At 40.9% G+C, this 12010-nt stretch overlaps 1 protein-coding gene across 7 annotated transcripts in view; it reads right to left on the bottom strand.

Annotated features, from left to right (window-relative positions):
- LOC110495697 (phospholipase D1) overlaps window positions 1-12010 on the bottom strand; it is a 29017-nt gene that overhangs the window by 7178 nt on the left and 9829 nt on the right. For 2 of the 7 annotated variants that reach the window (XM_036982739.2, XM_036982738.2), the window contains exons 2-13: window positions 7901-8122; window positions 7649-7818; window positions 7417-7559; window positions 5635-5743; window positions 5440-5505; window positions 4661-4719; window positions 4443-4535; window positions 4143-4295; window positions 3864-4013; window positions 2071-2154; window positions 480-561; window positions 56-166 (exon numbers count right to left, since the gene is read on the bottom strand). In XM_036982739.2, the coding sequence (XP_036838634.1) occupies window positions 56-166; window positions 480-561; window positions 2071-2154; window positions 3864-4013; window positions 4143-4295; window positions 4443-4535; window positions 4661-4719; window positions 5440-5505; window positions 5635-5743; window positions 7417-7559; window positions 7649-7818; window positions 7901-8090 (1410 nt within the window). In that variant the 5' untranslated portion in view covers window positions 8091-8122. Of the gene's footprint in view, window positions 1-55; window positions 167-479; window positions 562-2070; window positions 2155-3808; window positions 4014-4142; window positions 4296-4442; window positions 4536-4660; window positions 4720-5439; window positions 5506-5634; window positions 5744-7416; window positions 7560-7648; window positions 7819-7900; window positions 8123-8973; window positions 9043-10933; window positions 11039-12010 lie in introns of those variants that run through there. The other 5 variants (XM_090240251.1, XM_090240252.1, XM_036982737.2 and 2 more) reach the window with 5 other exon arrangements.

Here is a 12010-nt window from a genome sequence, read left to right as displayed (position 1 = left end):
CACACACACACAGACACACAGCCAAACGCAGACACATACAGACACACACTCCTACCTTGATGTTGGGGTGCAGGTGCATTAGTGTTCTCTTGCTGTATTCACTGTTGATGCCCAGAGCTAGCTCCACCTCCTTATACAGCATCACAAAGATATGAACCCCCTGTTGCTGTTGAGAGAGAGAGAGGAGAGAGAGAGAGAGAGAGAGAGAGAGAGAGAGAGAGAGAGAGAGAGAGAGAGAGAGAGAGGAGAGAGAGAGAGGAGAGAGAGAGAGGATAGAGAGACGAGAGAGAGAGAGAGAGAGAGAGAGAGAGAGAGAGAGAGAGAGAGAAAGACAGAACGTGAGAGAGAGACACAGAGCGAGACAGACAGAGTGAGAGAGGGTGTATGGGCCAATTCCAACATCCTATTATATTAGCTAACATGTGATATTGCAGTATCAGTGGTTCTAAATGTTATCTGGTATAACAAGTGTAACTTACTGCTTTGCGTTTGAGGATGCAGTCCAGTCTCCATTTGTTTCCCTCCACAACTGGCCTCTTCAGGAAGATCTCTGGACTCAACCTACACACACACACACACACACACACCAAAACCTATTAGTGAAATGTGGTAAGCTGTTCAACCAGTTTGATGAGCAAACTACTTTGCATTGTACAGTGTCTGTCTTGCTCCAGGGATGAGTATTTAGCCAAAATATTTGAAAAGATGTCGACGTACATCACATATGCTTCAGTTGACCTCAAAAAGGATTTGGTTTTAAATATACTTAAGTATCAAAAGTTAAAGTTAAAGAATAATTCATTTCAACTTCCTTTATTAAACAAACCAGACGGCACAATATTCTTATTTTTGTTATTGACGGATAACCAGGACACGCTCCAACACTCAGACATCATTTACAGATAGTCAGGGCACGCTCCAACACTCAGACATCATTTACAGATAGCCAGGACACGCTCCAACACTCAGACATCATTTACAGATAGCCAGGACACGCTCCAACACTCAGACATCATTTACAGATAGTCAGGGCACGCTCCAACACTCAGACATCATTTACAGATAGTCAGGGCATGCTCCAACACTCAGACATCATTTACAGATAGCCAGGGCACGCTCCAACACTCAGACATCATTTACAGATAGCCAGGGCATGCTCCAACACTCAGACATCATTTACAGATAGCCAGGGGCACGCTCCAACACTCAGACATCATTTACAGATAGCCAGGGGCACGCTCCAACACTCAGGCATCATTTACAGATAGCCAGGGTCATGCTCCAACACTCAGACATAATTTACAGATAGCCAGGGCACGCTCCAACACTCAGACATAATTTACAGATGGCCAGGGCACGCTCCAACACTCAGGCATCATTTACAGATAGCCAGGGTCATGCTCCAACACTCAGACATCATTTACAGATTGCCAGGGCACGCTCCAACACTCAGACATCATTTACAAAAGAAGCATTTGTGTTTAGTGAGTCCGCCAGATCAGAGGCAGTAGGGCTGACCAGGGATGTTCTCTTGATAAGTGGGTGAATTGGACCATTTTCCTGTCAAAATGTAACGAGTGCTTTTGAGTGTCAGGGAAAATGTATAGAGTAAAAAGCACATTATTTTCGTTAGGAATGTAGTGAAGTAAAAGTAAAAGTTGTCAAAAATATAAATAGTAAAGTAAGCACAGATACACTAAAAAACAACTAGTATTTTTACTTAAGTACTTTACACCACTGCCAACAGGTGTACAAGTAGCATTACATTATACTACCACACATTTATACAATCTCACTTATCAGGAGTCGACTGTAAGAATACTGTACAGGTTTTCAATCTGGGACTGGTTAAACTATACCACATATATAGACTGCATTTACAGTCTGCTTGGGTGATGACATGTAGCTGTGTTATGTTGTGGTGAGTATTCACACTCTAACTGCTGACTGCAATGTCTATTTCCCTACACACACACATATATATACACACACACACATACACGTAAACACACATACATGCACATATACACGTAAACACACATACACGTAAACACACATACATGCACGTACCACCAGTCAGTGATGAAGATCTCTTCTTTAGCTTCTTCTAGAGCATTGGCTACATCCTCCATGTAGGTCTTCCCATTCACATACCTACACACACACACACACACACACACACACACACACACACACACACACACACAGTGGTTGACACCTTCTCCTAGTTCTGAGTATTTTAGATGCAGACACCAGTTGACAGTTCCAGTCAACCAAACCCACATGATGTTGGCTACAGAAGCACATTCTCAAGACAGACGGGCATAGAGAGAAGCTCACAGACACACACACTTAACATAGACTAAACTTACATCTAACTACTGAACTTAACATAGACTAAACTTACATCTAACTACTGAACTTAACATTGACTAAACTTACATCTAACTACTGAACTTAACATTGACTAAACTTACATTTAACTACTAAACTTAACATAGACTAAACTTACATCTAACTACTGAACTTAACATAGACTAAACTTACATCTAACTACTGAACTTAACATTGACTAAACTTACATTTAACTACTAAACTTAACATAGACTAAACTTACATCTAACTACTAAACTTAACATAGACTAAACGTACATCTAACTACTGAACTTAACATTGACTAAACTTACATTTAACTACTGAACTTAACATTGACTAAACTTACATCTAACTACTGAACTTAACATTGACTAAACTTACATCTAACTACTAAACTTAACATAGACTAAACGTACATCTAACTACTGAACTTAACATTGACTAAACTTAACATGGACTAAACTTACATCTAACTACTAAACTTAGCATAGACTAAACGTACATCTAACTACTGAACTTAACATTGACTAAACTTACATCTAACTACTAAACTTAACATAGACTAAACTTACATCTAACTACTGAACTTAGCATAGACTAAACTTGCATCTAACTACTAAACTTAACATGAACTAAACTTACATCTATCTACTAAACTTAACATGGACTAAACTTACATCTAACTACTAAACTTAACATGGACTAAACTTACATCTACCTACTAAACTTAGCATAGACTAAAGTTACATCTAACTACTAAACTTAATATTGTCTAAACTTACATCTAACTACTAAACTTAACATTGACTAAACTTATATTTAACTAATAAACTTAACATTGACTAAACTTACATCTAACTACTAAACTTAACATACACTAAACTTACATTTAACTACTAAACTTAACATTGACTAAACTTACATCTAACTACTAAACTTAACATTGACTAAACTTACATCTAACTACTGAACTTAACATTGACTAAACTTACATCTAACTACTAAACTTAACATTGACTAAACTTACATCTAACTACTAAACTTAACATGGACTAAACTTACATCTAACTACTAAACTTAACATTGACTAAACTTACATCTAACTACTAAACTTAACATGGACTAAACTTACATCTAACTACTAAACTTAACATTGACTAAACTTACATCTAACTACTAAACTTAACATAGACTAAAGTTACATCTAACTACTAAACTTAACATTGACTAAACTTACATCTAACTACTAAACTTAACATAGACTAAAGTTACATCTAACTACTAAACTTAACATGGACCAAACTTACATTTAACTACTAAACTTAACATTGACTAAACTTACATCTAACTACTAAACTTAACATAGACTAAACTTACATCTAACTACTAAACTTAACATGGACTAAACTTACATCTAACTACTAAACTTTACCTGAGTATTTTTTTTTGGGGGGGGTTGATTGTTGTTTCCCAGATTCCATAGTTACCATTTGGCAGGGATGTTCTGCTCCTCCTGAGCAAAGGAACCAAATCGATGGTCTCGTAGAAACGCCCTCCCGTGTTTACGGACAAAGTCTTCTATCGCCTGGCCCCACCACCGAGCATGTCTGTAGCTGTTCAACTTCAGTACAAGGCACCTACATGCACGCATGAACACACACACACACACACACACACACACACACACACACACACACACACAGTTAACTCCTTAATCTCCTGGCCCCACCTCCTAGCATGTCTGTACACACATACACACACCACACCTGGAGAGGCTGTCGATGCGTACTCCGTATTTGGTCTCTGTGTCTTTGGAGTCCATTTTGACGCTGAACTCTTTGTCCAACAGGAGAACAAAGGAAATGGCTCCTGAGTCTGGCTTCATGTAGAAGAGGAACGAATCCTTCACCACCAACCAGCTGTGCGCACACACACACACACACACACACACACACACACACACACACACACACACACACACACACACACACACACAGGGAGAGATACATCAGTGTGTGTGCGTGAATGTTTGTGCGTGCATTGTGTTTGTACGTGTGTGTACTAACCGTTTAGACCAGCGGTAGCAGACTTCACTGTGACCACAGCAGTTCAAGCCTGGGATACGATGACCTCCGGAACGCTTGTGTATCATCCCCTCCCTGAAACATGTTTAAATGATGAATACACAAAATAAAACAAATCTATTTTCAGCTATTCCAATAACAATGGGCATGACGGCGCAGTCATAAAGACAGGATCTGTTAATGAATCTGTTGTTCCTCACAGTCCTTTAGGTCCCAGGTCATGGATGAAGGACATCTGGCTGACGTCTATAAACTCCATCTGAGGAGAGAGAGGAACTGTATTTATGGGTATTAGATAAAGAGAGAAGTAGTAGTCAGTCCAGTTCCGGTCACCTATAGTCTAGTCTAGTGTAGTTGAGTAGTACCATAGAGATTATATTATATTACTAGACTGGCTATGTCATAAACCCTCAAAGTTCCAGAATGGGGCCAAAATGGCAGCCATCTTGTTCAGTCTAATTGCAATGAATGGCAGTACAGGCATAATCCTGGTTTCACTTATGCAGGAAAATGAAAGTAAGGCATGTGATGTATCAGAAATTGTGTAATGGAATTATAGTCAACCTAAAATATTGTCATATCATTTTAAATACAGATTATGCAGGTTTTATACACATTTTCTGTATAAATAGCCTCTAAATATATGTAAACAGAACATACATGTCTCAGATTCTTGGAAAGCTGAGAGTGCCAATACATGATACAATATCAGAAGTCCTATCATCAACTGATTTCAGACAGCGTATGGCTGTGGATTGACTGTATTGTTTAAATAGAATTTTGGCATATTGGCAGTTAATTTTAAAAAATGTATCCACAAATACACAAATACAATTCAGATAAATTCTTCAAATTTGCTATTTTACACAATATCTTATCACAGCACTGGAAAACCACGGTTGACCAACTCCCTGACCATCATAAGAAGGTTCATGTCCATTCTAGTATTGTAATTCATAATTCTATGAGTAGTACTCACAGTGTGGTAGTATTTTCTGTACATGGCCATCCTTAGCAGCTTGTTCAGATAATCTTCCAGCTGTTTCTGTACAGGCAACATAATAAATGCTGTATTACTACAGTAGAGATGTACTATACAGTACAATGTTTATATGAAGTATATACTGTATTCGTCTATAAAGTTAATATGACAAACACACTCAAACACACCTACCCTTCTGCTGTAGACCTGTTCGTCTTGTGCCAACTCATCTCCGCCACGCGGTAGCTCAGGAATATGTCTGGCTTCACTCTTCTTCATTGTCCTCCTCCTCGTTGTGTGACTGAGAGAGAGCGAGAGAGAGAGAGGGAGAGAGAGAGAGAGAGAGAGAGAGAGAGAAGAGAGAGAGGGAAGAGAGAGCGAGAGAAGAGAGAGAGAGCGAGAGAGAGAGAGCGAGAGAGAGAGAGAGCGAGAGAGAGCGAGCGAGAGGGAGAGAGAGCAAGAGAGAGAGCGAGAGAAGAGAGAGCGAGAGAGAGGGAGAGAGAGAGAGAAGAGAGAGCGAGAGAGAGGGAGAGAAGAGAGAGCGAGAGAGAGGGAGAGAGAGAGAAGAGAGAGCGAGAGAGACAGGGAGAGAGGGAGAGGTAGAGTGGTAAAGCAGAAGAAGGTAGGGTCACTCACTGCTATTGGGGAGAAATAAAATGTACATATTTTTAATTTATTTTTAATTTCACCTTTATTTAACCAGGTAGGCAAGTTGAGAACAAGTTATCATTTACAATTGCGACCTGGCCAAGATAAAGCAAAGCAGTTTGACACATACAACGACACAGAGTTACACGTAGAGTAAAACAAACATACAGTCAATAATACAGTAGAAACAAGTCTATATACGATGTGAGCAAATGAGGTTAGATAAGGAAGGTAAAGGCAAAAAAAGGCCATGGTGGCAAAGTAAATACAATATAGCAAGTAAAACACTGGAATGGTAGATTTGCAGTGGAAGAATGTGCAAAGTAGAAATAAAAATAATGGGGTGCAAAGGAGCAAAATAAATAAATAAAATAAAATAAATACAGTAGGGAAAGAGGTAGTTGTTTGGGCTAAATTATAGATGGGCTATGTACTGGTGCAGTAATCTGTGAGCTGCTCTGACAGCTGGTGCTTAAAGATAGTGAGGGAGATACTGTAAGTGTTTCCAGTTTCAGAGATGTTTGTAGTTCGTTCCAGTCATTGGCAGCAGAGAATTGGAAGGAGAGGTGGCCAAAGAAATAATTGGTTTTGGGGGTGACCAGAGAGATATACCTGCTGGAGCGCGTGCTACAGGTGGGTGATGCTATGGTGACCAGCGAGCTGAGATAAGGAGGGACTTTACCTAGCAGGGTCTTGTAGATGACATGGAGCCAGTGGGTTTGGCGACGAGTATGAAGCGAGGGTCAGCCAACGAGAGCGTACAGGTCGCAATGGTGGGTAGTATATGGGGCTTTGGTGACAAAACGGATGGCACTGTGATAGACTGCATCCAATTTGTTGAGTAGGGTATTGGAGGCAATTTTGTAAATGACATCACCGAAGTCGAGGATTGGTAGGATGGTCAGTTTTACAAGGGTATGTTTGGCAGGATGAGTGAAGGATGCTTTGTTGCGAAATAGGAAGCCAATTCTAGATTTAACTTTGGATTGGAGATGTTTGATGTGGGTCTGGAAGGAGAGTTTACAGTCTAACCAGACACCTAGGTATTTGTAGTTGTCCACATATTCTAAGTCAGAACCGTCCAGAGTAGTGATGCTGGACAGGCGGGCAGGTGCAGGCAGCGATCGGTTGAAGAGCATGCATTTAGTTTTACTTGTATTTAAGAGCAATTGGAGGCTACGGAAGGAGAGTTGTATGGCATTGAAGGTTACTATATCTACTGTACCATGAAAAATCCTAACATTTCTATGATCAGAATTCGTAGTATATCATTTAGTATTTGATCACTTAACAATTTGATATGTGTGTGTGTGTCTGTGTGTTTACCTGCGGGAGGGTAGCGGCACCCTCATGAACATCTTGTATCGGACCAGTTCTCCATGGAGGTCCATGAAGTGTTTCTCCTTTCTCTTGACCACCCAGCTGAACTCTCCATGTCTCAGCTCAATCTTAAACACTGCAGGCTGACTCTACACAGACAGAGATCAAGTGTGAATGTGTGTGTGTATGTGTGTGTGTGTGTGTGTGTGTGTGTGTGTGTGTGTGTGTGTGTGGGTACCTTGTTGACACTCCTCTGTGCCGTGATGTTGAACCTGTCCTGGGCTGTGTTGAACCTCTCCACCTCCAGTATCTTAGCAGTGATGGGGACAGTAGGGAGATAGACCCTGGCTTCAGACTCCTTAAAACCCACGGTGTGATACACAGCACTGAACCCTATACGACTGTCCCCTGGAGAGGTAGAGAATAAGCCAATAGGATACATCTCTCATCATATCATTAATATAAAGAGCTCTCACACACTCACACACACCTATGGTGGTAGGGTCATTGTCAGTCTCCTCTCCATCTCCCATGTCCAACTCTCTGGTGTCCAAACTCTCAACTACATCCGACATCTTCCTGCTGATGCCGAGGCCGTCTGTGATGTCACTGGGTTCCACAGCGATGTCAGAGGTCATCAGATTAAGGCTGCTGGTGGTGGGGGGGTCTTTACCCAACATGCCTAGCTCTCAACCCTCAGAACAGGGCACACCTGGATGAGGAGAGGAGGAGAAGAGAGGAGAACTTGAACCGTTGAATAGAGTCATAACGTTGTCTGCTTCGTAGAGAAGTTGTTTCTGTCCAAGAGTAAGAGTATGTTGCTCTGCATGTATTATCACTTTCTACTGCAGTGCAGATCATCCCTGCAGCAGTGTGTGTGTGTGTGTGTGTGTGTGTGTGTATGTGGACTTGAATTTGAGGAAATCCAAGACTCCCACACACACACAGCTCAGAATAGAACCAATAGTTGTCCACTAACAGTAGAGGGCCATTTGTTAAAGATTCTGCTACCTCATTGGCTGACGCTGGCCCTGCAGAGAGCTACAGGAAGTCAATGGAAGCTGTCTTCCAAAATAGCAGAGTACAGAACTGTGTGTGTGTGTGTGTGTGTGTGTGTGTGTGTGTGTGTGTGTGTGTGTAATGGGTAAGACAGAACCAGTACTATCATGAATGTCTTACTGGAGACTATAATGCCAGTCATTAGAGCTCTGCTTGTACCCTACCAAACACACCACATTAAAGACAGAACCCGAGTGTGTGTGTCCTTAGTGCAATGCTAAGCCAGACAGACAGACAGGCGGGGCTCCATGGCAACAAGAGTGATGTGATGTCATCTCTGGTCAGAAGTCTAGAAAGTTCTCTGAGGCAAGTCAAGGCAGGCGTGCACACAGACTCACACACACACATTTGACTGTAAAACTCTGTTGGCTTACGACAGTGTCTGGCTCTTAGTGTGTAGCATGTTGAGTCTTGTTTTTTGTGTTTGAATTTTAGTTCTCTCTCTTTCCGTTACTCTCTCTCTGTGACACACACACGGACACAAACACACACACAATGCTTTACGTCTCGCACGAGGCCTCCGTCATGTCCCAGTGGAACGGAATGGTCAAACCTCAGGCAGTACTGGGATGACTGGGATCAGAGAAAGAGAGGGGGGTGATAGAGAGAGAGAGAGATGGTAGAGAGGGGGAGAGAGAGAGAAGGAGAGAGAGGGATGACAGATGGAGTGTTGCTTTTATCTCACTTCTCTGTTCTGATGGAACATTGTCTACTTCCTGTTTCCTGTCCAAGGATGTCATGATGATGGGTTTTGGCAAATAGGAGAAAACTATAAATACCAGCTACTGTATGTTGCCAATCATTCTCCTTCCTTTTTTTCTATTCGTTTTTGATTAATTGTTTCCCACATCCACATCCAACAGTTTTCTCAGGGACCGGATACTAACATGTCTTGGGATCTGAATGGATAACACTAGGTTATCATCAGGACAGTTAAAATTCCATTGACCTATCTACACTCGCACAAAGACACACACACACATACACACGCACGCACACACCATAAAGATAAGTGAGAAGAGATTTGTGGACACAACATGGCATTTACAGTCAATGTGGTGCCAACCTCCGCCTAGCACAGATGACAGAGAGAGAGAGAGAGCAACAGAGTGAGAGAGTGGTCTGTGACACCTCTGTCTCTGCCTACACTAAAGCTGTTTATTATCTAATCATTTAAACACTAGAGAAAGAGAACGAGAGTGAAAGAGAGGGAGAGAGAGAGAGAGAAGGAGAGAGAGAAAGAAAAATAAAGAAAGAAAGGGAGGAAGGGAGGGAGGGAGGGAGGGAGACAGATAGGGAGGGAGAAAGAGAGGGAGAGAGAGAGACAGAGAGGGAGGGAGACAGAGAGAGGGAGAGAGAGGGAGAGAAAAAGAGAGTGAGGGAGAGAGAAAGAGAGGGAGGGAAAGAGAGGGAGGGAGAGAGAAAGAGAGGGAGAGAGAGAGACAGAGGGAGAGAGAGAGAAAGAGAGGGAGGGAGAGAGAGAGAGAGGGAGAGAGAGAGGGAGAGAGAGAGAGAGAAAGAGAGAGGGAGAGAGGGACAGAGAGGGAGAGAGAGAGGGAGAGAGAAATAGAGGGAAGGAGAGAGAGAGAAAGAGAGGGAGAGACAGAGAGAGAAAGAGAGGGAGGGAGAGAGAGAGAGAGAGAGAGGGAGAGGCATTATCACCAGAGAGTCCTGCTGGCTGTAACACAAGGCTTCATTGTACTTCTTTGAAGGAACACATCTTTCCAACGCAATAACACACACACACTGTATTCTACTGTCCAGCAGGTGGTTTGAGTTTACATGTTGGCTTGATCTCTCTGAGCTGAAACCACCTTTGCGTGTGGGTGCATGCGTGTGGGTGCATGCGTGTGGGGACCCACAAGGATAGTAAAACAAGGACAATTCTCCCTCGTGAGGACATTTCCCACGTCCCCATGAGGACAATTACTATGTGAATCTTAGGGGTTAGGTTTAGGGTTACAATTAGGGATAGGGTTAGAGTTAGGGGTTAGGAGTTAAGGAAAATAGGATTTTGAATGCAAAAATACATTTGATTCCCACAAGGGTGTGTGTGTGTGTGTGTGTGTGTGTGTGTGTGTGTGTGTGTGTGTGAATGAGAGCATGCACCTTTTCATAATTTTGTCGATGTCACTTCCTGACCTTAGTTCCTTTTTTATGTTTCTATTTTGGTTTGGTCAGGGTGTGAGTTGGGGTGGGCATTCTATGTTTTTCATTCTGTTTTGTTCTGTGTGTTGTATTTCTATGTGTTTGGCCTGGTATGGTTCCAAATCAGAGACAGCTGTCAATCGTTGTCTCTGATTGAGAACCATACTTAGGTAGCCTGTTCCCACCTGTGTTTGTGGGTAGTTGTTTCCTGTTTTTTCACCTTACCGGACTGTTTCGTGTCTCTCACGCGCTTTGTTTTTGTTTTTTTGTCATTCAGTGTTCAGTTTATTTAATGAAATTTTCTATGAACACTTACCACGCTGCGTGTTGGTCCGATGATTCCTATTCCTCATCATCAGACGAAGAGGAGAGCGGTTACAGTTGACAGTGACTGTTACAGTTTTCCTATTTGGATGAACGACTGATCAAATATAATGACTGATCAAACATAATGACTGATCAAATATAATGACACCAAACATTTATTTACCCAGGCAAGTCAGTTAAGAACACATTCTTATTTACAATGACAGCCTAGGAACAGTGGGTTAAGTGCATTGTTCATGGGCAGAATAACACATTTTTACCTTGTCAGCTCAGGGATTCTATCTAGCAACCTTTCTGTTACTGGCCCAACGCTCTAATCACTAATCACAAATATAGTGATTGATCAAACATAATGACTGATCAAACATAATGACTGATCAAATATAATGACTGATCAAATATAGTGATTGATCAAACATAATGACTGATCAAATATGACTGATCAAATATAGTGATTGATCAAACATAATGACTGATCAAACATACTGACTGATCAAATATAATGACTGATCAAACATAATGACTGATCAAATATGACTGATTAAATATAGTGATTGATCAAACATAATGACTGATCAAACATACTGACTGATCAAATATAATGACTGATCAAATATAGTGATTGATCAAACATAATGACTGATCAAACATACTGACTGATCAAATATAATGACTGATCAAATATAGTGATTGATCAAACATAATGACTGATCAAATATGACTGATTAAATATAGTGATTGATCAAACATAATGACTGATCAAATATGACTGATTAAATATAGTGATTGATCAAACATAATGACTGATCAAACATAATGACTGATCAAATATAGTGATTGATCAAACATAATGACTGATCAAACATAATGACTGATCAAATATGACTGATTAAATATAGTGATTGATCAAACATAATGACTGATCAAACATACTGACTGATCAAATATGACTGATTAAATATAGTGATTGATCAAACATAATGACTGATCAAACATACTGACTGATCAAATATGACTGATCAAATATAGTGATTGATCAAACATAATGACTGATCAAACATACTGA

Source organism: Oncorhynchus mykiss, chromosome 7, assembly GCF_057628025.1.
Source record: "Oncorhynchus mykiss isolate SJ-2025 chromosome 7, ASM5762802v1, whole genome shotgun sequence".
In the NCBI taxonomy this organism is placed as follows: domain Eukaryota; kingdom Metazoa; phylum Chordata; class Actinopteri; order Salmoniformes; family Salmonidae; genus Oncorhynchus; species Oncorhynchus mykiss.
Note: the sequence above shows the minus strand (reverse complement) of the source record. Positions and strands in the feature narration are given on the sequence as shown.